Genomic DNA, 26,732 nt, shown 5'->3' with positions numbered 1-26,732 from the left:
CTTTTCGTCTCATTTGCTCTGTTTGGCCATGTTTTGTTCCATTGGTCTTCCTTATTTTGATTTTTATTTTTCCTCATTTTTCATATTTTTGTGGGGCTTTTGTGTACTGTTTTTTTGTTTTGCTTTGATTTTGTTTTAAAGAATGGAGAAGAGCGTGAAGTTGGACATGTAGGAAGGTTGGGAGACTCCAGAAGGAAGTAGGGGAGGGTAAGAAATGATCAAAATATAGCTTATGAAAATTTTTTTTCAAAAAAATGTTTAAAATATAAAGAAATGTGCTCATTGGAATTAAGGGTGCAGATATCAGCTCACTTTTCCACAGCTACTTGGTGTTTACAAAGAAGCATAAAATCCACACTAAAGAAAAGAAAATGGTTCTGGTGAAACCGGATGACTCCATATTGAAGGCTAGGCCTATATTTTTTCACCCCGCATAAAACTCACCTCTAAATGAACCAAGGACCTCAACATGATACACTGCTACACTGTTATGTTAGAGGAGAATGTTGAGAATACGCTTCAACTCATAGGCAGGGAAGGCTTTCTGACTAGAACTCTCCTAGCCCAGAACTAAGACTGATAACCAACAAATGGAATCTCATAGAACAAAATATATTCAATACAGCAATGGACACCATCATTAAAGTGAAGCAGAAACATACAAAGTAAGGGGGGGAAACATTTACCAGCTATAGATCTGATAATGGGCTTAAGTCTAAAATATACAACAAAAACAGTAAAAACCTCAAACACCAAAACAAACAAACAAACAAACAAACCCACAATCAATCCAGTTATAAATGTGCCATGGAACTAAAGAGAGAAATTTCCAAAAAAAGAAAGACATATGGTAGAGAAATATTTTTTTAAATGCTCAGTTTCCTTAGTTATTAGGGACATGCGCATTAAACTATTTTGAGCTCTCATCTTACCCCAATTAAAATGGGTAAGGAAAAATTACAACAAGCCCTGACATGGACATGGGGAATATTGAATAGTTCCTCACTGCTAGTGGAAAGGCAATCTAGTACTGCCGCTATGGAAATCAACATAGAGGTTGTTCAAAAAGCTTGCGATAGATCTGTCACCCGATCCAGGTGTACCCTCTTTCATATATAACCAAAGACCTCTATCCTCCTACAGAGATTTCTGCTCACCCATATTCACACCAATGAGGGAACGGAAACAGCCTAGGTGTCCATCACATGGTAAATGGATAATGAGAATCTGGTGTATATACACAACAGAATATCGTTTGGAAAAATCCAGTCCTGAAATTTCCAGGTAGTGAAGCAACACAGACTCCAAAAGACAAACTTACACAGGTTGTCTGATATATAGACCCTAGTCTCCACTCGTTAGATGACTGTGTTTAAATGGGCGTACCAATAGAAGCCAGGAAAGTAGAAAGGGCCCATGGAGCCAGAATATCAAGTGATAGCTGATAGGAAGTAGGAGGAATGAAGGGGAATCATGGATGAGAAAGGGTTAGGGGTGCTAGAAGATGTGAGTCAGCTGAGAGAATGGAGAGTGGGGAGGGGTAATTAGTATTAAAGGGTTTGAAATGGCATGCAGAAGCTTCCTGCTGTAGAAGCTTCCTAAGATAAATACATATGCATATATTTAAAGTTTAAATGAATTTACCCCATGACGTGGGAACAGTGCCTCCCAGACACTATAGGAGATCAAACAAATAGCCCAGGGCAGGTATGGATTATCTCTCTTTGAGCTGTTATCCAGTGGGAGCCAACTGACCACCTGTACATGCCTGGCTATTATCTTTGCTCACGGCTAACCACTAAAACTTGATGCAAGATCTGCTTCTGAAGACACCACATACCTGAGTTATAGGGCACGGGGAAATCAAGCTGGTAAAGTCTAGGAAGCGTCATCCTTCTGGCTACCATTTGCAGTGCTGAAGCGCTGTGTGCATTGCTGTTGGAGAAAAGTACTCCCCTGTCTTTACCAGATGTGACCTCCACACGTTACAGTAACTACTTACCTGACAGGAAATGTCCCCTGGTGAAATAACGTCCAAATGCATTTCTGATTAGATTTATGTTTTTTTCCCATAAGAATTCATGCCTAGGATTATTAACTGGGCCAAGAACCCGTGGCCAGTTAGGTCATAGGTCCTACAGGGAGAATGTGGTGGTATTATTCTGCTAACCGTCCTGTAAGTACTAATCTTAATTCCCATAGATTAGTGCACCATCCCCTGCTCATCAGAGAATCTTCTTTCTGCAGACACCCACATTGGCCAGTGTGGCCAGATTAAAAAGACTCTGGCATGTTTGGCCCTAAACGAGACATCTCCTTCATACCTCCTCCTCCCAAGACTCATAACTCACCATGAAAGCAGAGCGGAAACATGTCTTTGTTGAATCAGAGGCAGTGGGTTGACTGCTGTGACATGAATGTGCCATTGCAAACACGAACTCATGGTGACCGGTACTGCCAGCAAAACCCATGCCAGCCGAAAGCCCAGCAAGGCCAGGGAAGGTGCAAAGTCCCTAGTGGAGGAATTGCTGGCAACTGGGGGAAGGGAGTCTGTTTTCTTTGGGATGTGGACTCTGAGAGGCTACCTATGCTCTAAGCTTCCTTTTCTAGACCCTGAAGTGCTGGGGAATGAAGTCGGTAATCTCATATGCTGTGCCTTGGGCACACCATAGCCACAGCTGGGAACTCTGGACTTCTCACCACCCTAAGAAAACCCCTTCCCCGTTCTCTTCCTGAGCATGAGGCTCTGGTGTGCTTTCCCTAGAACCCAGGACCCTGCTCAGCAGAAACAACCACGTCTCCCCCACAGCACACTGATTTCTCATCTCCTTCCCACTGCTGAACAAGATGGTTTTAATGTTGAGTGTCCTTCTCTGTCTTTTCCTTCCTGTTTTCTGTTACCTTCCTTACACAGGCCAACAGATCTTGAGATCACCTACATTTGAGTAGGTCACATCTTTGCTTAAATCCGGTGGAAAAGTCCCCAAGGCTCTACTGTCTAGTCCCACCTTCTTCATTATATTCCTAGCTTCATTCAGGCATCTCTGGATTGCTCCTGCTTCCGGACCTGTCGCCTGCTGCTTCCCTTATCTCAAGGGACACAGAACCACTCCTGAACGTCCCTTAGATACTCTGAAGGAAGCCTCGAGTCAATCTCATTCTGTCACGTGCCTCTTCCTTCTTTTCAGCTGCCTTCACAGCACTTTCTGCCCCTGCTCCGTCGGCAGGCCTTTCCTGGCATAGCTCTTGCTTTCCTCAGAGCATGAATTTCTTGAGGGAGGTACTTCCTTTCCGTCCTATCTGCCCCCATTCTCTTTTGTTGCTGATATGGCAAACTCTCACCAACCTCACAGATTAAAGTAACACCTGTGCAGCCCAAGTGTTCTCTAACCAAAAGCCCACGGGACTTGGTAGATTTTTCTGCCCTCTCTGTCTCACAAGGCCTGAATCGTGGTGCTGGGAAGGGCTGCGTTTTTCTCTGAACATTCTGAGTAGGCCTCAGGTTTTTGAGAGGGGCAGCATTCAGTTCCACGTGGCTGTAGGCAAAGGTCCCTGTCTCCTTTTCAACTGCCCCAAGGCTCATTCCCTCCCTCTTGGTGCTGTGGTCACTTCTGCCAGCTTCAGAGCCAATTAGTCAGCTGAGTCCTTTTTGCATTTGCTAATCTACTCCCCGGTCTTGTTTTTGATGGGACCGATGCTGGGCCACAGTGATAATCTGAGATCATCATTGCCCTCATTTTATCTGCAGAGCAGCTTGGGCGCTGGAAGTGACAAGTTGGCGGCCTGGCATTTGGGCAGAGCTGCTGTCTCTCCCCAAGCAGCCGGTCACCCTGGACAGTGCGGCCAGTACACAGGGAAGATTTGGAGTAGGAATAATTGATTGTTGTGCTTACAACTGAGTGTCACTGTGTGAGTCAGGCAGCTCTCTAAATCTCAGCCATTTCCAGGCACCTCAATGTGGGTCCTGTCATCAGCCCATCCCACAGATGAAGGAACTACAGCACAGAATAGGTGACCTGTCAAGGTCACGGATCTGCTGGGATGGCAGGCACTTGTCTCAGAGCTGCCTCGATTCTTTGGCCCATGGGAAGAGAACACATAATATGTAAGAACTGACTTAATGGGTGGCATAATTGGAGCATCCGGTCTTTTTGTGACAGCAAGGGTCTGACCCACATGGCCCTGGAGGTTGATTCTCAACATCTTCCCCCAGTCATCGGCATCTTCATGTTTCCCCCAGTGCAACCCACTCTGCGCTTACCCACTTTCCTCCCCTTTCCGTACAGATGCTTACCCTAATTCTGAAGTCGTCTACGTTTGGACCAATGGTTCCACCAAGTCTGTGGTTGTGGCAGAAGATGGCTCCAGACTCAACCAGTATCACCTCATGGGGCAGACAGTAGGCACTGAGAACATCAGCACCAGCACAGGTAAGAGATGCGTAACTTATTGTCTAGGGCTAAAGGACATCCAACCTTCCATGGCTCCGTATCCTACTCAGAAGGAGTACAGACCCCATATAAGTACTCTGGCTCCTGTAGGACCTCTTGTAGCTTGGTGAAGCGGCTCCAGCTGCAGTGACCTGGGAACGGAGAGGCCACTGATCTGTGGTGCCTGTGGCATCTGCAGTGGACATGTGGGTACGGTCTAGAGGCCCAGTGATCTGATTGTATAATGTCCCTCCCCACTCCTGAGAAACAAGGCGGTCTCTGACAAGAGGGGGATGCCTCCTGCTGCCTGTTCCCCTGATTCCTTCTCTGAACATCTCAGAGGTTTCCCTGTGGTTGAATCTGGGAAACCAAACTAGCAGAAGACAATGAGCAGCTAAGGTGGTACCAACAAGGCAGCAGGTGCTGTCAATCGTACACAAAGCAATAGTCTCTGAAGGGCAGTCCAGCTTGGACAGAGGAATACCATGCACATGGCCTTCATGACCTTGAAGTTCTATGGCCAAACCTCTCCTGGCTGAGGGCAGGCATGACTTAATCTATCACCAGTGGTGGTATTGGCAAACAGTGTTGCAGCCTGTTTCCTCGTGTAACAGAAGAGAGAAGTCTTAAGGGATGAGCCGAGCCATGACCGAGAAACGTGGTCTGAGCTTCAGAGAAGCGTTTGGCTCGCTACCTGTTTGTTCACAGTCAAGAAACTGGCAGGATACACACAAGACACCAAGGGCAAGCTCTTTTTAATATGGGATGCACCTGCCAGGGCACCGTCATAGCGACCAACAGTCCAATTCCAGTGCACTGCACATCCCCGAGTGATAAAGAGAGCCTGAGAAGGGAGTACCATGCCACAGGTAAAGAAAGCAGAACACACATCTGGTTTTATGGAAAGGGAAGGTATATGGCGGAATTTGGGGTGCAGACACAGGGCGCTGCCTTTGGGAATAGCTTCATACAGTTCCTCAGCATTTCATAAGAGAGGCTGAGTTTCAGCCTGCGTTCTACACAGACATCCATTTAAAAACATTGCCCAGTTTTGTGACTCGTCTAAAGTAAACAAGCAAGAAGAATAGAGAGGATAGTAATTTCACATCCTACTGTATTTTGAATGGCATTTCTTGTCTTCTGGTGATATAGAGAAACAAAATTTGACCATTTCAAAGGCACTAGACCTTGTAATTAGACATTTATCTATATCGCTATCCCTGTTTCTCGCTTCCATTTAGAGGCCTGCTTGACCTCTCAGCTGCTCTCAGCTGCGTGAGGTTATTGGAAAAGCACCCATCCCCAGCATGGGTAGGCATTGCTAAGAACGCTGGCTTCTTTTCTGTAAGAAGGCATTCTTTCTCTCTCTCTCTGATCAATGACATCATAAGCACAAGTGTTGGGGCATCTGTTGCACCCTTGTTAAGCTATGGGTTTTGGTTTCAGAAGTCTCCAACATGCCAATGCTCTGTCTATGCAGTCAGAAGACTGCTACCCCCCTCGCAGGCCAGCCCACAGCTGGAGTGTGCACCAGGAACCTCTCCAGGACAATGCTTCCATGATCATAGGAATCCGGCAGTCTGGTACCCAAGCCCCAACGCCTGCTTTGTATTACCCACTGATGGACAATCCAGACGATCTAATGACCTATACTTGACACACAGCATCCTTCCCATCTCTAGGGAGACACACAGCATCCTTCCCATCGCTAAAGAGACACACCCTTGTCCAGACAGCCTCTCTTCCCATAGCCCCATGGCCTGCCCACCTCAGCTCCTTACCAGTTAACCATCAGGACAGCATCGTTCTCGGCAAAAAATGGAAGATCCCCACTTGCTTCCCACACAGCCAGGCAAATCCACAGCAGGCAATGGGACATTGCCCAGGAAGTCTGGTTTAGAAAAACAGAGGAGGCTGGTCTCTCTGCTGTGTGGTAGAAAGAATGTACTTCTTCTGTGACCTTGTGTGGTTGTTCCTCCCTCTCTACCTGGGCTGAGAAAACATCAGGCCTTGGCAGAGAGTAGCTGTCCTGCCTCCCTTGGAACTCTCCAGCAGGGCTCTGGATGCCTGGATTCTATCTGCAAGGCTAAATCCTCAGGTCCTGATTGCTATGAAGCGGTGAGGGGGGCAGGGAACATGACACAGATTGATGGGGGATTAGTGAAACACACAAATCTGATTTTCTCTGAAAAAGCAGGCACCAGCAAGGTCCCTTTAGGGTTCACAAGATTTGCTTATGAAATGACCTTTAAGAAAGCCAGGCAGCCAGTCCCACAAAAACCCAAAGCTAAACAATCACAGCATATATGCAGAAGACCTAGCGCAAACCCTTGCTGGTGCCATGGTTGCCGCTTTAGTCTCTGTGAGCCCCTGTGAGCCCCGCTTAGTTGATTCAGCCAGCCTTGATATGAGGGTTTGTGCCTAGTCGTATTGCATCTTGCTATGCCATGTTCCACTGATATCCCTGGGTGGTCTGGTCTTTTCTGATGGAAAATGGAGAAGCAATGGATCTGGGGGGAGATGGGAGGTGTGTGTGTAAGAAGAGTGGGAGGGATGGAGGGAGGGGAGGTGGTGGTCGGAATGTACTGTATGAGAGAATAGATGGATGGATAGATGATAGATAGATAGATAGATAGATAGATAGATAGATAGATGATAGATAGATAGATAGATGATAGATAGATGATAGATAGATAGATAGATAGATAGATAGATAGATAGATAGATGATAGATAGATAGATAGATAGATAGATAGATGATAGATAGATAGATGATAGATAGATAGATGATAGATAGATAGATAGATAGATAGATAGATAGATAGATAGATAGATAGATAGATCTATCAAACAAATAAAAGCCAGGCAGATTGCATGGTGCCCAATTCCAAATGATACATCTCCAAAGCAACCCCCTCCCTCAGGGGAAATCACGGAAGAGGAAGCAGAAAGATTGTAAGACCCACAAGTCCAGAACACTTTACTCTGATGTGCCAGTGTGTTCTATAGATGATGGGGAAGTTGCACTGACAAACTCTCCACGCTGTTGGTTGCCTGAATAAGATCAGCATATGATGATAACACCAATTGGCATAACAACGGGGGCAGGGAAACTCCCATCCCAAGATGAAGAGCTCCAGGTGTTAAAGGGTGTTGAGAGAGGGAGGGTCAGTTCCTCCAGAGGGGAGGTCCTAGATAGGTTGTCCAATCCCATTGATCAGTCCTGAACACACACACACACACACACACACACATATACACACATATCTATCTATCTATCTATCTATCTATCTATCTATCTATATCTCTATCTATCTATCTCTATCTATCATCTATCTATATCTATCTATCTATCTATCTATCATCTATCTATCATCTATCTGTCTATGACAATGCTAAACAGGCACAATAAATTGTACATATGCATTTGCATATACATTTATGTTCATACTGTAACAAAAGTAACTAAAGATGATATCATGAATTTAGGATGAGGACGTGGGAGGAGGGGGCTAGAAATGAGGCAGTGCTCTTGTATGATGTCCTCAAAGACATTATTATACAAACAACAAAAGTGGAATCTACAAAAGCCTTGGCACCCCTGCTACCAGCTACCTAGACAAATAACCCAATTAAGCACTGGCTTGATTGAAGGCGGATGAAGGAAGCATTGTGATCGCCTCTGGGGAGGGCAGTAACCGTGGCCCAGAGGGAGAACTGATCTGCATGGTCTCCATGTATGTCTGCAGGCGAATACACAATCATGACTGCCCATTTCCACTTGAAGAGGAAGATCGGGTACTTTGTCATCCAGACCTACCTTCCCTGCATCATGACAGTCATCTTATCCCAGGTGTCCTTTTGGCTAAATCGAGAGTCTGTCCCAGCTAGGACGGTTTTTGGTGAGTACCCACAAATCAGGCCTTGACGTTGGTCTGAACAGAAACTAACGCTGCAACTACATTTGAACTGTGTGTTAAAGGGATGGTCCTTACTAGGTAGCATCGTAGAAAAGGAATCAGGACATGGTAATGGGCTCATCAGGGCAAACCGGTTCACTCAGGAAAACCTGAGAAAGGCTTACCCCATGCACATAGTGAGAGCGCCTTTCATGTGGACTGGGGGGGGGTCTTTTATTGGGTTAGGAGGAAGAAGAGGAAGCAAGGGCTATATAGGATGGCAGCTGGCTAAGCTCTTCTTTTGCAACATAGTTTTATGTTAGTTAGGTTGTGTCTCAAGAGCTTAGGGTGTGCTGCACAGCACGCTGCCGTTCTCAGCTCTTCACAACATCTGTTTGTCAGGGCACTGTGTGCTTGTTCTGCAAGCCAGGTGTTCAGGTTTAAGATGCTGGTGCGATTGTTGTACCATTTTCCATCTTGACACTATGCGGGGGAGCTGGGGCATTTAGATGATGGAGTTAGTCAGGCCATTAGAGCTACGGCCCTGAAGAGGACTGTGGCACTCAGGTCCCTTTGCTACTTGGCCACCACGAAGTGAGAGACACTGGATCAGTCCATGTTCCTGCCATGACTCCTGTTCTCCCTCAGCCTCCAAATCAGCAGAACCAACTGACCATGACCTAAAACCCCCAAAATGCAAACCAAAGCAAACGTCTCCTCTTTTTAAGTTAATTATCTCAGGTATTTTGTAAGAGTAATGGGAAGCTAACTATTATCGTGACCACATTTCTATCACGCCTACCCACTGTGACCTGGGAAGCAAACTGAGCAATTAGTTTAAATTTTAAGATTAAGAAATAGGATTACTCTTTGAATGAGAGTTTAGGGAATGATATTTGTTCTGCTTGATAATTATTTCCATTTTAGAAGACGCTTTGAAGATGTGAAATTATAAGCACGCCCCTCCCCTTTCTTGTTCCTACCTCCCTTCCAATGGAGATCAAATCCAGATCCTCACGAACAGTAGGGAAGTAGGTTTCCACCCCAACTACACTCCTAGGCTGGGCACAGTGGTATTTTCCCAAGCAAGTGATTTATATATGAATTTTCACGTGGTTCCCTTTGAATCGTGCACCCCACTTTAAGATCTTCTGCAAAAAAAAAAAAAACAGTCATTCCATTGTAGGGACACTAGGGCGTCTCCCGAGGGTAGATGGAAACCCACTTCCAGCCGTCAGTATCTGCAGGCACCGCGTTCTCAGACTCAGCCAGCCACAGGTGGAAAACATTCAAAATGCCACCACAGCTGTACGAAACATGGACAAACTCTCTTGCTATTGTTTCTCCAAAATAGAGTGCAGCAAGTCTTTGCCTGATGATAACATTAAATAAGTTATTGTGACTCTTCCCCTCTCTCTCTCTTCCTCTCTCTCTCTCTCTCTCTCTCTCTCTCTCTCTCTCTCTCTCTCTCTCTCTCTCTCCCCCCCCCCCTTTCTCCCCTTTTAATAAATGCTTTTATGGCTAAAAAAAAAAAAAGTTATTGTGAGATTATACGTCAGAGACTGCCTGAAGGTTCTATGCAGACACTGAGCCATTCTCTATGAGGCTCATGTGTGTATGGGCTTGGGAACCTGATGTGGTCCCCCAACCTGTCCTCAACAGATGCCAATGGTAACTAGCGAATGCCTTTTCCTGGGAGGCATGAGAAATGTCTGTCTATCCCAGGCGATACACCAGTGACAGACTCAAGAAATGATTCCACCCAAAGCTATCTTGGTGAGCCAGTGAGTTTATCTCATCAGGGTAACTTACAGGTTCACAGGTGCGAGTTTCCGTACAGACGCAAGCTGATGACACATGAGAGCTGATCCCCTGTCAGCATGCAACCAGGTCCGTTATGAGCCCACTCTTCCCTGGCAATTGTCCTCTGCTTATTTAACCTGGAGGAAGGGCCTTATAACCTTTAAGCTTCCCGAGACTTGTAATCTGAGGCAAATTCCTGAGTCTTATGGGCCTCCCAGATATAAATGTTTCAATTCAGAGGAAATAGCTATGGAAGAATGATACTACCAAAGAACAATCTAGAAAACCAAACCATCATTATGTGTCCCTCAGATGTTAGATGCAGCAGGATCTCTCTTAGGAGATTCTTTGCCATAGTGGATGGTTTGACTCTCTCACCTTGAAGCTCACTGCACTGCTCAGCTTTTTGTTATTGTAACATGTTACGTTGCTAATCTTAAAAAATTACTAATCACTAAAGTTACTCTTTACTAACCTTAAAAGAAGAAAGAGTTCTTTTGGCTCAGAGTTTTAGCGATTTTAGTCCATGGTCATTGTCTCTGTTGATTCTGGTCCTGTGGCAAGGAAACACATCATGGCAAACATCTTCACCTCATGGCTAGTGTGTGTGTGTGTGTGTGTGTGTGTGTGTGTGAGAGAGAGAGAGAGAGAGAGAGAGAGAGAGAGAGAGAGAGAGAGGGAAACAGAGAGATAGACAAAGATAGAGACAGAGACAGTGAGAGGCAGAAACAGAGTCAAAGGCACAGACATTGTCTTAGGTTTTGTACTGCTGTGTAGAGGCACCATGACCAGAGCAGTTCTTCTAGAGGGAACATTTCATTGATGGCTTGCTGATAGTTCACAGGTTCAATCCGTTATCATCATGGTGGGATGAGACATGGCAGAGAGCAGGCAGATATGGTGCTGGAGAGGGAGCTGAGAGTCCAACATCTTGCAGACAACAGGAAGCGGTCTGAGGCATTGGGCATGGCTTAAAACCCACCCCTACAGGGACACACCTCCTCCAACAATGCCACACTTACACCTCCTAATAGTGCCACTCCCTTTGAGCTCAGGGAGCCAGTTGCATTCAAATTACAACAGACATAGAGAAGTGGAAAGACAAAGAGACAGAGAAAAACAGAAGCTGGAGCCCCTTGTCCCTTTTTAGGTCGTGACCTGCCCCATGACTCTCTACCACCTGGGGTTGGGGACCTAACCTTTAAGACTAGGGGTCGTTGGACTGAGACTTGTCTAAGCCTTCCATTTCAGAAGGCACAGGAAAGGCAATTTCGCAGGTTAGCTATGACAACAGAGGCTCCTATCTTTGTGTGTGGTGAAGTACAGTTCACACACTAGCTCCTACATCTAGACTTTTCCTTCCACAGTAGGAAGGTGTTTGTATGCACCTTATCCTGATGGTACATGAGAAGACCAAGGACCCTGGGACCCCCTGCTCATTATTCCACTCCTGGCTGTCACCTGCCTTACCACAGCTTAACTTAAAAAATGTAATCAACATATAGAGATTGGCTCATGTCCAGGAGGCACTCACTCACTAAGGTGACGGGCTTAATAAACTCTTTAATGGACATGTCTTCCTGAGACTGGGGAAAGTATGAACAAACCTGCCTGAAATAGTCCATTTACTTCCTCTTAGAGATTCCCAGCACATGTTCAAACATTAAGCAGCCCAAGAAGAGATCTGTTTGAGCCTCTGCACGGAACTGTCTCCTCAGCATAAGCCATTAGCTGAGTTGCTAAGAAAAATTAAGATGTCAAATCAGGATGCCTCCCCAGGCATTAATTCCATATAGCTTCCACGTCCTGGGCATTGCAGGCCTCCAACTTGCTGGCCCACCATCGGCTCGGTTGAGTTTTTTTTTTTTTTTTTTTTTTTTTTTTTTTGTAGTGATAGTTCCACGTGACATCTGTAGAAAGTTCTAGCACTAGCTGGTTTAGAGACATGGCTCTGTTGCCTCTGGGTCCTGGATGTTAGGAACCCAAGGTCAAGATGCTGGCAGGGTTGGTTCATACTGAGACTTGAAGGAGTCTCTTTTAGTTGATTTTTTTTTCTCTTTGCGGGCCTACCACCCAGCTCTCTGAATAAATACATAAAGACTTATTCTTAGTTACGGTTACCTGACCTTAGCTTGATTTGTTTCTAGCCAGCTTTGCTTAACTTAAAGTATCCTTCCCATCTACCTTTTGCCTCAGGGCTTTTACTTTTCTCTATTCTATATGTCTTTTTTTTATGTCTTACTCCATTGCTGGCTAGGTGGCTGACCCCTGAAGTCCTCTCCTTTTTCTTTCTCTCCCTCCTCTTCTCCTATTTCTTCTCTTTGCCTGCCAGCCCCACCCATCCTTCTCCAGCCTCACTATTGGCCATTCAGCTCTTCAGTCGCTCAATCAGGTGTTTTAGGCAGGCAAAGTAACAACAGCTTCACAGAGCTAAACAAATGTAGCATAAAAGAATGCAACACATCTTTGCATCGTTAAACAAATGTTCCCCAACATAAAAGAATGTAACACATCTTTACCTAATATTCCACAACAGTCTGTGATCCAGGAGTCTGCTATGGCTTTTGACAGGCCTAGGGTTTGTGCCTGTACACTACCAGTGTTTGCCCTGGGTGTACGCTTAGTCAGAATTTCCTCTTTTAAAGGAAAACGACATGGCTCTCTGCTGACGTCATTGCTTCTTCAGAGTCTAGTTTCTTATAAGTTCACAGACCTAGGTAGTTGATATTTGGACTTCAGTGTGCCAATTTGAAGGGCATCACAGTTTGGCTCATACAGGTCCGTTCCAGCCATATCCCATACATGGGTCCATATCACAGAAGTGTGGAAGAAGAGAGACTGTCTAGAGTGTAAGAGTCCCCAGTCCTGACTCTAGCTATCAGCTGTTTCTTCTCAAGGTGGGAATTAAGCACAAAGTGCCTGTAAAATTTCAACTGTTCCTGCATGGTGGGTACAGTACTCTCTTAGAAGCTTAGGTAAGAGGCTGATGCCTGGCTAGTGACACTGATCTCCCCAATATAAAGTCAAGCAACCTGGCTTTTTGGTGAAGCCACCACAGTGTGTCTCTAGAACCACAGCAGGCTCAAGCAGATACGGTCACTGCTTTGAAGGAATGAAGCTCCCATCCCGATGCAGTGATACTCAGGTATCGCCGACATCTCTGTGCAGTCATTGTATAAGAAAGAAACACAGTGCATCATCCTGTTGCAGGCCCTGCTTTCAAGGTATACAGGAAATCTCTAAGAAGCACACTAAGTCCTGGGTGAAAGGCGTGCTCACTTTTCCAGTATTCTTGCTTGAGTCCCACAGAGACAGAACACTCATCCAAAACGTCTTTGGCAGTATCAGTGATTTCCCACATCTATTCATATAAAAGAGCATAGTTATAAAGAACTCAGACCAAAACCCATGCCCTCCTCAATTTGTATTATAGAGGAAGGGGACAGCAGGAACAATTAGTAAAGTAATGTTTTCACTGCAGAAAATGCGATACTCATGGGTGCATTCAGGGGGAAAGGAGTCAGCTGAGGCTAAGGAAAGAGGACTTGTGTTCTGTTGTGTTCAGGGAGGGAGTTCCAGGAAAGACCACTGGTCTCTGTTCCCACATTGTCTTCTGGCCTCTCCCTGTGTCCCGCTCTGAGCAGGAGTGACCACAGTGCTGACCATGACGACACTCAGCATCAGTGCCCGGAACTCGCTGCCCAAGGTGGCCTATGCCACAGCCATGGACTGGTTCATCGCTGTCTGCTATGCATTTGTCTTCTCTGCTCTGATTGAATTTGCCACAGTCAACTACTTTACCAAGAGAGGATGGGCCTGGGATGGCAAGAAGGCCCTGGAAGCAGCCAAAATCAAGGTAACAGATGGCTTATTACCCTCCCTTTTTTCGGGTTCCATTGACAAAGGAAATGGTCCTAATTTGGGGTCCAAATGACCAACAAGGGGTTTCCTTTCCCAGCTCTCCCTGCAGAACGATCTTTCCACTCGGCTGCAAGGCTTTTACAGGTTCTTACAGATGGTCTAATTTATTTGCAATCAATTTCATCCAAGGCAAATATCTGGTTCAGTGAACGACTCCAACTTACTTCTTATATTCAAACTGCTTATTTTTGTACAAACAGTCCTGTCTCCCTAGGGATGACATGTCAGGGTATGAGCCTCAGGTCACGTGGTCTTTAGTCACTGGGCCGTGCACTACATCATCTGTGAGGCAGCCATCCCATCTCGGAAAGGATGGAAAGCTTAATGAAAGTTGTCCATCAGCCGAAAGACCCAGCACTCCAAGGAAATAATCTGGCCCACTCAGGCAGGCAGTGGTGTGAAGCGTCCCACAGTCAAACGGTCTTCACACATGACTTTGCCCAAATCTAAAGAACAGTTGAGAAGAAAGAGCAACATAAGGTCCCCAACTGGATTGCTTCCTGTGGGGGGGGGGGGATGAGAAAACGTATGTGCACAGAAAATCAAACCACCAATGATAACCTGCTAACCAGACTATGCATACACCTGATATTAAAGCAAGTTCTTTGTACTGAGAGAAGGGTGGGGAAGGGCAGTATCTTCATGGGAATTTTGAAAGGAAATCTTAACCTTTCTTCTGGGAAATGATCCTGAAAGGAATTCAGACAGGATTATGCATGAACAGAATTAGAAGTCCTGAACCACACCAGCTGGTAGACCTGGGCACTTCCATCCCAGAGAAATCATCTGGTTCTACCCCATCTTCAGTTCTTGCTTGTCTGGGATTGTTGTCTAGGATTTGATATTATATTCTTTTCCTGAAAAAAAAAATCCATAGGTTCTGACTTTACCATGAACTCTTGTCTTTTCCGAGTACAATATTCCATTCCCCATGCCCTGTGCTATTGAGAGCCATACCTCAAATTCCACTTGGCTGTGGTTGTGTAAGAGGACAGGGATGCAGCAACTGGGAGACAGGAGGGAGATGCTGACAACAGAAGCCTTGCTTGGAGGTGTACCACCGTTCCTAAGTGGAAGTTCTCAGAAATATGCTAACCAAACACCAAGCTTTTTCATCCAAGCTCCCTTGATGTCTGAGTGTCACACTTGATGTCTCATTTGCCGCCATGCCTGCTCTTCTTCTCGGTGCCTCTTTGTGTTTGTTTTCAGGGTCTGGGAAGACACAAATGGCTTAGCTGTTATGGCTGATTGTGGGGAGCTGGGAACCATTTGTAGAGACAGGGCATCCTCAGACTTTGAGACTTATCAAGAGTAGCCAAGGTATCAAGAAGGCTGTTCGTTGGGAAGAAACATGACTAATGTGGAAAGCTAGGTCTAACCAAGCTACCTCATGTTACTAAAGTAAAGGCTTGCCAGCTTCCTGAACTTTTAAGGGCCACATGGTGATAGAGTGTAGTTGGTCAAATCTGAGTAGAAACACTCTTGAGATGCCATTGCACAATCAAAGGGTAAGACCCCCCCTGAGTCCAGGTGGCTTGTGAGGTCTTGGGCTGATAGCAAGACCTAGTATGCTGTTAGGTCCAGCGCTGATACAAGCAGTCCAGGTTCTGTGTTACTTGTCTATAGGTCTGTGTGAGGGCCTGGATGGGGCAAGCGAAGGCAACATGGGATGGCTAATCTGACACACATGCATTGGTCAGCCCTATGGGGACTTCAAGTTGATGAGCTGTTCGCTGGCGCTGAGCCCTTCCCCAGTGCTGGGAAGGCTCTTTGTGTTGAGGTATCATGTCATCGGGCAGGTCAGCACACTCTGTGACCCAGGACTGAGTAAGAATGAGCACCCTAGTAGTGTTTCCATGAGGTGAGTATCACGAGAAGTAGAGAACACTGTCAGAAAAGGGGCTCTGTTCTCCACTGTTTCCTATCCCCAAGAAAGGAGGAAGGAGTGGGATGAGGTGGAAGATAATGATGCTTGCACCGTGTGAAGATGCTCTGTGTACAGGCTTTATCAGAGCCTCAAATGGCCCATAGTGAAGCCCTGAAGCAAGCAATGGCAGGGAACTGATGCTTCTGCCTTATTGGTTGATGTATGGGCATTGAGTGACATTTTTCCTGGGGAGACATGAAAAAGCATCACTAACTCCAGATAGGGAACCAATCACAGACCAAAATGCACGTAGCTCTGAAGTCCAACACAGTGAGCCAAGGGGGTATCCTGGGGGTAAAAGAGCATGGCTGGGGAGTGACTTTCAGGACACAGCTGGCTCAGAGACAGCTGAACTGTCAAAGTCCATGGGTGACAGCTTACGAAAGCTGGGAAGTTAGAGCACACTGCAGAGCCTACAGACAGCCCAACAGCTCAGGGAGTGTCCACTCCAGTTGGTTTAGCTGGCTGGAGTCTTCCAAGCAGCCTGGCTGGTGTCTGCTGCTTGTAGGTTGTCCATATGGTTTGAGTTTACTAGGTAGCTTGTCTTGACTGATAGTGACTCTTGGCAAACTTTTTTTTTTTTAATTTTATTTGTTTCTACATCCCAACCAAGGTTTCCCTTCCCTTCCCTCTTCCCAGCCTCCCCTGACACCAACCAACCAACCACTCCTCCTCTGCTGTTTCTCTTCAGAGACAACCGGTATCCTATGGAGATCAACCAGCCATGGTATATCAAGTTGCAGTGAAACTAGGCTGAATGAGGCAGTATGGTGAAAGGAAAGGGTCCCAAAAGCAGGCCACAGAGTCAGAGACATCCCCCTCTCTCATTGTTAGGAGACTCACAAGAAGACCAAGTTGCACAACTGTAATGTATATGCAGAGGGCCTAGGTTAATTCCATGTGGGCTCCCTGGTTGTCAGTTCAGTCTCTGTTTTCAGTTTCTGGCTATTATGAATAAGGCTGCTATGAACATGGTTTAGTTCATAGTTCATATGAACACATGAAGATTGTGCAAATGCCCTTATCGTATGGTGGAGGATCCTTTGGATATATGCCCAGGATTAGCATAGCTGGTACTTGAGGTAGACCAATTCTTAGTTTTCTGAGAAACCACCATATTAATTTCCAAAGTGACTGGGCAAGTTTGTAATTCCCACTAACAAAGGAGGAGTGTTGCCGTGATCCATATCCTCTCCAACATAAACTATCACTTGGGTATTGATCTTACCCATACTGACTGGTGTAAGATGGAATCTCAGAGTTGTTTTGATTTGCATTTCCCTGATGGCTAAGAATGTTGAATATTTCTTTAAGTATTTCTTGGACATTTGAGAATCTTCTGTTGAGAATTTCCATATTAGTTCTATAACCCATTTGTTAATTGAATTATTTCATTTGTTGATATCTAGGTTCTTGAGTTCTTTATATGTTTTTGATATTAGACCTGTCAGATGTAGGATTGGTGAAACTCTTTTCCCGTTCTGTAGGCTGCCCTTTTGTTCTATTGATAGTGTCCTTTGCCTTACAGAAGCTTTTTAGTTCATGAGTTCCCATTTATTAATTGTTGATCTTAGTGCCTGCATGATTTATGTTCTGTTCATGAGGTTTTCTCTTGTGCCGATGCATTCAAGGCTGTTCCTACTTTCTCTACTGTCGGGTTCAGTGTATCTGGTATTATGTTCAGGTCTTTGATCCACTTGGACTAGAATTTTGTGCAGGGTGAATCTATTTTCACTGTTCTACCTACAGATATCATTTGTTGAAGATGTTTTCTTTTTTCCATTGTGTAGTTTTGGCTTCTTTGTTGAAAAATTAGGTATCCATAGGAGTGTGGATTTACACTAACAAGTTATTTAGTTTGATTCCTTTGATCAACCTGTCAGTTCTTATGCCAATACCATGTGATTTGTATTAGTATTGTTCCATAGCACAGACTGAAATCAGGCATGGTGATAACAGCAGAAGTTGTTTTACTGTGAGGGATTGTTTTAGCCATCCTTGTTTTTTGTTGTTGTTGTTGTTGTTTTTCCATATGAAGCTGGGTATTCATCTTTGAAGATCTGGAAAATATTGTGACGGAAATATAATAAGGATTGCATTGAATCAGTAAATTGCTCATTGTAAGATAGCCATTTTTTTACTATATTAATCCTATCAATCCCTGAGCATAGGAGATCTTTCCATCCTTTAATATCTCCTCCAATTTCTTTCTTCAAAGACTTTGAAATTCTTGTCATACAGTTCTTTCACTTGCTTTTTTAGAGATATACCAAGATATTTCATATTATTTGTGGCTATTGTGAAGAGTGATATTTTCCTGATTTCTTTCTCAGTCTCTTGATAATTTATATACAGGGGGGATTCAGAATGTTTTATAGTACATCTTGTATCAAGCCACTTCACTGAAGGTGTTTATCACTGTAGGAGTTCCCTGGTAGGATTTTGGGGGTCATATATAGTATCATATCAAATGCAAATAGCAATACTTTGGCTTCTTCCTTTCCAATTTGTATCCCCTTGACCTCTAGCTAAAACTTCAAGTACTTTATTGAATATATATATAGAGAGAGCAAACCACTTTTTTTGTCCCTCATATTCATGGAATTTCTTCAAGTTTCTCTCAGTTTAATTTGATATTGGCTATTGACTTGATACATATTGACTTTATTATGTTTAGGTATGTCCCTTGTATCCCTGATCTTTCCAAGACCTTTGTCAAGAAGGGGTTCTGGATTTTGTCAAAGGCTTTTTCAGCATCAGTGAGATGATTAAGTGGGGTTTTCTTTTTCTTTTCAGTTTGTTTGTATGGTGGGTTACATTGATAGAGTTTTGTAACTTGAACCATCCCTGCATCTCTGGGATGAAACCCACTTGATCATGGTGTATGATATTTTTGATGTGTTCTTGGATTTGGTTTGTGTGGTAGTTTGAAAGAAAATGACCCCCATAGAGAGTGACACTATTGGGAAGTGTGGCTTTGTTGGAGTAGGTGTGGCCTTGCTGAAGGAAGCGTGTCACTGTGGGGGCAGGTTTTGAGGTTTTCTATGCTCAGGATACCACAGAGTGTCTCAGTTGACTTTCTGTTACCTGCAAGATGTAGGACTCTTAGCCACTACTTTGGTACCATGACTGCTTGCACACAGCCAAGCTCCCTGTCATGATGATAATGGACCGAACCTCTGAAACTGTAAGCGAGCCACCCAAATTATAATTATAATCATTATAAGAGTTGCCATGGTCTTGGTGTCTTCCCACAGAAATAGAAACCCTAAGACAGTTTGCAAGTATTTTATTGAGTATTTTCGCATCAATGTTCATGAGAGTACTTGATCTATAATTCTCTTTCTTTATTGAGTCTTTTTTTGTGGTTTGGATATGAGGGTGACTGTGGCCTCATAAATGAATTGGGCGCCGTTCCTTCTGTTTCTGCTTTGTGGAATAATTTGAGTATTGGTATTGGCTCTTCTTTAACGAACTGGTAGAATTCTACATTTAAATTATCTGGCCCTGAACTTTTTTTTGGTCGGGGGGGAGGGAGGCTTTTAATGATCATTTCTTTTAGATTTTTCAATGTTGTGGAATAAAGGTTTTTGACATTATGACCTAATGATCCTTTGGATTTCCTCAGTGTCGATTGTTATATGCCCCTTTTCATTTCTGATTTTGTTCATTTGGATATTTTTCTCTCTACTTTTTAGTTAGTTTGGCTAAGGGTTGTCTGTCTCTCTGATTTTCTCAAAGAACCAACTCTTTGTTTCATCGATTCTTTGTATTGTTTTCTTTCTTCCTACTTTATATATTTCAACACTGAGTTTGATTGTTTCACTCTTTCTACCTCTCTTGGATGTGTCTGCTTCTTTTTACTCTAGAGTTTTCAGATGTGTTATTAAGTCTGTTGTCTGAGAATTCCCTACTTTCTTCCTGCAGGCACTTAGTGCTAGAACTTTCATCTTGGCACCCACTTCCGTGTGTTTGTTCCATAAGTATGAGCACTTTGTGCATTTATTTCCATTGAATTCTAGGAAGCCTTTAGCTTCTTTCATATTTGTTCCTTGACTCAGTGATAATTCAGTAGAGAATTGCTCAGTTCCATGAATTTGTAGGCTTTCTGTTGTTTCTATTGCTGAAATCCAACTTTAGTCCACAGTGGTCTGAGCATCTGGCTTAGTGCTTGATTTTCCTCTGTTCTCATCTGCACCCGCACTCTCTTTGCTCTTTACCTGTTATCTTTCCACATCCTTAGTGGCTGATGTAGTCTTTATAACTTACAATGCTATGTTTTATTTAAACTTTGTTTAATGAGATGGTATTATTTTGATAATGAAATTGAAATGAAGAACTTAAGCCAGCATTTTATTATGCATATTTTCAAACATAATCAGTGTTGAAAATGTTTCTTTTTGGTGACTTTTTGAGACTTGCTTTGTGGCAAAGTATATGATCAGCTTTGGAGAAGGTTTGATGAGGTGCTGAGAAGGTATTTTCTTTTGTGTTTGGGTGAAATATTCTATAGAAATCTATTAGGTCCAGTTGAATCATAATATCTGTTAGTACTGTTATTTATCTGTTTCTGTCTGGAAGTCCTGTCCATTGGTGAGAGTGCAGTGTTGAAGTCTCCCACTATTAAAGTGTGGAGTTTGTATGATGTGTGATTTAATCTGTAGTAATATTTATTTTTACAAATATGAGTACCCTTGTATTTGGGTCATGGAGGTTCAGAATTGAGTTGTCATCCTGGTGGATTTTTCCTTTAATGTGTATAAAATATCATTCTGCATCTATGTCTTAGTTAGGGTTTCTATTTCTGTGAAGAGACACTGTGACCACAGCAACTCTTATAAAGGAAAACATTTAACTGAGGGGGCAGATTACAGTAACAGAGGTGTAGTACATTATCATCATGTTGGGGAACATGGCACCATGCAGATAGGCATGGTGCTGGAGAAGGAGTAGCTACATGTTGATATAGAGGAAACAGGAAGTAGACTGAGTGCTACAATCAGTGAAGCTTGAGCAAAAGCTTGAGCAAAACCTGCCTCTACAGTGACTAACTTCCTCCAACAAGGTTACACCTATTTCAACACGGCCACACGTCTTAATAGTGTCATTTCCCTTTGGAGGCCATTGTTTTTCAAATCACCACAATCTCTTTTGATTAATTTTGGTATCAAGTCTATTTTGTTAGATATTAGGATAGCTATACCAGCTTGATAGTTAGGTTCATTTGATTGGAAAATTTTGTCTGGCCCTTTACTCTTTGATGTTGAGGTGTGTTTTTTTTGTAATGCAGCAAAAGGATGGATCCTGTTTTCATATACATTCTGTTAGCCTTTGTCATTTTATTGGTAAATTGAGTATATTAATATTGAGAGATATTAATAACCACTGATTGTTAATTCCTCTTATTAAGTTGTTGTTTCTGGTAGTGGTCGTGTGTGTGGTACGTGTGTGTTTGTGTGCGTGTGGTGTGTTTCCCTTCCTTGGGTTTTGCTGATATGCGATTATCTATTGTCTATGTTTGTGTGTGTATAGTTAACTTCTTTTGACTGTAGTTTTCCTTCTACTACCTTATGTAGGGCTATATTTGTGAATATATATTGTTTAAATTTGATATTGTCATGAAATATTATGTTTTCTCCATCTATGGTGACTGGAAGTTTTGCTGGATATATTAGTCTGGGCTAGCATCTGTGGCCTCTTAGAATCAAGACATCTGTTTAGGCCCTTCTAACTTTTAGAGTCTCCATTGAGAAGTCAGTGTTATTCTTATAGATCTGCCTTTATATGTTACTTGAACTTTTTCCCTTGCAGCTTTTAATATTCTTTGTTCTCTGTGTTTAGTGTTTTGATTATTATGTCATGTGGGGACTCTCTTTTTTGATCCAATCTGTTTGGTATTCTGTAACCTTCTTTTACCTTTATGGCCATGTCCTTATTTAGGTTAGGGAAACTTTCTTCTATAATTTTGTTAAATATATTTTCTGGGTTTTTGAGCTGAGATTCCTTCTTCTATTCCTATTATTCTAGGTTTGATCTTTTCATGATGTCCCAGATTTCCTTGATGTTTTGTGTTAGGAATTTTTGTGATTTAACTTTTTTTTAACCAATGAATCTGTTTCTTCTGTTGTATCTTCAATGCCTGAGATTCTTTCTTCCATCTACTGTATTCCATTGAATATGCTTGTGTCTGTAGTTCCAGTTTGCTCGCCCGTTTCCTGAATTCCTTCTATTTGTGCTTTCTTTATTGCTTCTAGTTTCCTGGCATGAGTAGTTTCCTTCACCTCTTTTGATTTTTAATGGTATTATTTACATTCTTAAAGAGAGCTATTGATTTCCTACAAAATTTTGTTGCCTTTTCCTCAATTTATTTAAGGGGCCTCTATTATCTTAATAAAGTTGTTTTTAAGGTCATTTTTCTTGTACTTAAGCTGCCTTGGAATAGTTAGGTCTTGCTGTTGTAGGATAGCTGGGCTCTGGAGGTACCATATTGCTTATTGTATTGTTTATTGTTATTGATTGTTTTCTTAAGCTGGCATTTAGGCATCTGTATTTGGGATGATTAGTTCTAGCCCTTAAGTTCTGATTTTGTCTTTGTTGAATGGGTATTTTATTCCTTGGTTTCTGTTTCCTCTTTGGTTTTCTAGTCTTTGTGGCCTGGATTTCTGGAAGCTGGTGTGACCTCTGGTATAGTTGGGAATCTCTGTCCAAATCGGGAATTGACCTTCTGGTAGTTAGTTTGGCCACTGGTGCAGCAGAATGTCTCTGTTCTTCTGATTGATGTGGCCTGCACCTGTTTTTCTGACTGTTGCCGCCTGTACCTGAGCTGCTGAAGTCTACTCTACTGGTGTGTCTTGTGCCTGAGTGGCAGAGAGCCTAGTAGGGTTGGAGGCAGGGTCTAGCTATGAAACCAGAGATGAACTGGAAAGGCTATTTTATAGGAAGATCTTGGAATACAGAATCTAGGGAGCCCAGTTCCACCTACAGGCAGGTCTCTTACTGGTTCTCATTGGTGTGGCCTTCCCCTGATTGGTAGAAGTCTGTTGAGAACAGGGGCAGGGACCAACAGTGAAGTAAGTGCTGATGAGATGGAGTGGGCCTTAGGAAGGGCCCCAGAGAAAGTGAATCAAGGGAAAAAGTCAGTTTCACCCATAGGTGGGGCACTCACTTTTGCTGGCTGGTGTGGCCTGTGCCTAAGTGGCAGAAGTTCACTGGGGTTGGGAGCAGGGCCCAGCAGAAGAGTTAGGGACTAGCTGGGAAGGCATTGGCCTGGGAAGGGTCCTAGGGGACAGAATCCAGGGAAGGGTATACTTCTTCTGGCAGGCTGGTCACTCACCAGTTCTGGCTGGTGTGTGCTGCTCCTGCAGGTCAGAAGTTCAACAGGGCTGGGAATAGTCCCAGCGGAGGGGCCAACAATGAGCTGGGGTGTTGTGGGCCTGGGGAAGAGACCTGGGGAACAGGGACTATTGGCAATTTTTACAGCTTATATACTCTTGGAGAGGGGAGGCCTTGTGAATCTTGTCAGCTTCAGGGACTTCCTGGAGGTGTTTTGAGTTGTTTGCTTCTTGTGGTTTTCCCTCCCTGTAAACATGTTGTGTCTTAGTGACAGAACTCTGAGTTGGAAGGTTTTAATCTCAAGTAAACCCTTCTGCCTTCCTGGAGTCTCTAGATGGTCCTGGACTCCTTGCATCTGTCTGAGCACTTGACTTTCCTCTGTTCTCACCTGCACCCCCACTCCCTTTGCTCTCTGCCTGTTACCTTTGCACACCTTCAGCGGCTGACATAACTTACACCGCTATGTTTTACTTAAACTTCTTTTAATGAGTCGATATTATTTTGGGAATGAAATTGAAATGAAAAACTTACACCAGCATTTTCATATTGTATATTTTCAAGCATAGCCAATGTTGAAAATGTTTCTGTTTCTGCTGGTAGCTTTGTACTATATTTATGTTATAAAAATCCATGTAGCATATCTATCTATCCATCCATCCACTCATTCACAAATCTATCATTCATTCATCCATCATCTCTCCATCCATGGGTCCACACATCCATTTATCATTTGTACATTATCATCTGTTCATTGATCTAGCTTTCATCTATCATCCATTTTATTTTTATACATATTAAAATAGATCCCATCCATACCATTAACCCGAGTTCGGTCTCGTTTAGTATTGATTTTATACTCTTAAATATGCCCAAATTGAAGTACAGAAACATTAAGCATATCTTTGTGGAATTCTTGAAGATACACAGTCCTGTGTCCCCCACATCCCTGTCAAGCCATTCGCTTCTAGAAAGCTCACCATATCTCTTTCTAAACAGCTCCTGTCCTCCCCTCTCTGAATGTAACTACAGTTCTGATTTTTCCACATTAGGTTTATTTCTTGCTCTAGCATTTCATATGTAATTTAACAAACAAAATCAGAACAACCTGAATAAGGGTGTTGACAGTTTCTGTGTCCAGGATGGTCAGAACAGGAGACAGAACACATGCTCATCAACAGGAGGTAACTAGTGACACATTCTTAGGAGGGACACTGCTTCCCAGTGAACGGAGGGAGCACTGCTTCCCAGTGAACGGAGGGAGCACTGCTTCCCAGTGAACGGAGGGAGCACTGCTTCCCAGTGAACAGATGGAACATTGCTTCCCAGTGAATGGATGGAGCACTGTTGGAAGCAACGGCGTGGATGATTCTCAGGGGCCCTTTCTGAGCTACACCTTACACCAAGGACTACTTACCGTGGTGACCATCTTTCATCTCTTTTTAATCTCCTTTTAATTCTAGTCTAGAATGTTCCTTACAGCAAGTCATACAGACTACTCACTCCCTCAGGCACACTTTAAGAAATGATTGTTGCTGTGTGGTTCAAGAGAGATCTTAATTCATTTGACCCAACACCGACACCAAAAAAGGACTCTCGCTTAGCCACACCTATCTGCTGACTCCCAGACTCTGGGCTTACGAGTCTGTGGAGGTGCGCCCTCCTCCAGAGCTGAGTTCATGTTCATTTGTCTCTGCTGAAGATAGACCATTACCAGGAGCTAGACGGTGACATATCATTACCTTCTTACCATGTTTTGCAGAAAAAAGAACGCGAACTCAAACTAAATAAGTCAACAAATGCTTTTACCACTGGGAAGTTGACTCATCCTCCAAACATCCCAAAGGACCAGCTGCCCGCAGGAAGCGGGAATGCATCTTCCGCCCCGGTCAAACCTGAAGAGAAGACAGCTGAGAGCAAAAAGACCTATAACAGCATCAGCAAGATTGACAAGATGTCCCGGATTGTCTTCCCTATCTTGTTTGGTACTTTTAACTTAGTTTACTGGGCAACATATTTGAATAGAGAGCCCGTGATAAAAGGGGCCGCTTCTCCAAAATAAGCTAGGGAAGACCCAAACTTCTAGGAAACTACACTCCCAGAGAAATGGAACCGCAAAGAGCCCAAGCCCACAGAGACTGACTGGGCACTCTCTTTCAGGAAGATTTTTGCATGTTTAATAATATGTACAAATAATATTGCCTTGATGTTTCTACGTGTAACTTCTGATGTTTCAAAGATGTCCCCTTAATAAATAAGGCAAACAACCTTCTAGAAAAACGGGAGGCAATGACGGACACTCAGATGCTCAGTGCCCTAACATCAATAGTTTACAAACAAGATAAGTCTATTTTTAACTGTTCCAAGTCTATGACGTTTTTCTACTTCAAATGCCATTTCATACCGTTTTTCCCAGCTGACAAAACATTTTCAGGAGCCCCAGTGATGGCTACTTGACAGCTGCAAAGAGCAAAGATTATGGGGTGCACACTGTCCATGAAGAGCAAACTGTGGACATTTCAGTCCAGCACTAATTGCCTTTAATACTTCCTGTTCTGAAATTAGTAACATACTGCATGAAGTGACATTAAGAAATAGAATAAGCAAACATTTATGCAGACAAATTTAATGAGAAGCACATAGGGTGTTAGATTAGCAGAACAAATATTTCCCCCAGGGGAAAAAAAAGTGAACTGATTCCAAGTTAACTTTGATTTTAGAGGACACTAAATTTATTTCTACAACCCTGATAATGACTAAGAAAGAAAAGAAACTTAAAACCTTAAAGTCACAAGGTCTCGGTCCTTCTCAGCCTCAGCACTCTGTGTCCGTTGTCTCTGGAACGCCAGCTCCTGCTGCTGCTGCCCTAGTGCTGAGAAACCGTACTTGAGTTATTTTCCGTTTCATTTCCCTGTACATACTTCATGATTGGATTATCGCTCTGTTAGCTTTTGTATATGAATCTTAAATGTTCATTAAAAAATTTAAACATGAACTGATCTTATGGGCATCTGTCATCTATATTTCAAATTCGGTGTTTGATGAACTGACTTCCTGAAAAATGGCATAAAATTCTAAATATGAACTTGCTTGGAGAAAAAAAAACAGCAACAAAGATAAAGCTTTGTGGGTGATCCCCACTCTTCAAACCTAATCAGGCAGGGGAAGGCTTCATGAGGATACGTCTTGATATGGCGAGCACAGACAGGTACGGTCAGTCTCTCTTCCTACCCCAGATCTCTGTGTGCCTCCTTCAGCACGTTTCCTATAGACATGGTGACCACTGGTCCTGTCTCTACATCCTCTTTCACTGTGTCTCCTCCCTTTTGGGCCAGGTGATGACTTTGGTTTGTTCTGGCTTTGTTCCCTTCTTCCTAGGGCCTGGCCATACACCTCTCTTATGGGCCCGGGGACTGCTGATCC

At 43.5% G+C, this 26,732-nt stretch overlaps 1 protein-coding gene across 3 annotated transcripts in view; it reads left to right on the top strand.

Moving 5' to 3' along the window:
• The window catches only part of Gabra5 (gamma-aminobutyric acid type A receptor subunit alpha5), a 91,476-nt gene extending 65,167 nt beyond the window's left edge, over nucleotides 1-26,309 (top strand). For all 3 annotated transcript variants that reach the window (XM_057756052.1, XM_057756054.1, XM_057756053.1), the window contains 4 exons: nucleotides 4,287-4,430; nucleotides 8,180-8,332; nucleotides 13,777-13,988; nucleotides 25,072-26,309. In XM_057756052.1, coding sequence (XP_057612035.1) covers nucleotides 4,287-4,430; nucleotides 8,180-8,332; nucleotides 13,777-13,988; nucleotides 25,072-25,371 — 809 coding nt within the window. In that variant the 3' untranslated portion in view covers nucleotides 25,372-26,309. The remainder of the gene's footprint in view (nucleotides 1-4,286; nucleotides 4,431-8,179; nucleotides 8,333-13,776; nucleotides 13,989-25,071) is intronic.
• Nucleotides 26,310-26,732: the final 423 nt, after the last annotated feature.

Source organism: Chionomys nivalis, chromosome 23 (genome assembly GCF_950005125.1).
Source record: "Chionomys nivalis chromosome 23, mChiNiv1.1, whole genome shotgun sequence".
Classification (NCBI taxonomy): Eukaryota; Metazoa; Chordata; class Mammalia; order Rodentia; family Cricetidae; genus Chionomys; species Chionomys nivalis.
The sequence above is the reverse complement of the archived record's forward strand: the minus strand, read 5'-3'. Positions and strand labels throughout refer to the sequence as shown.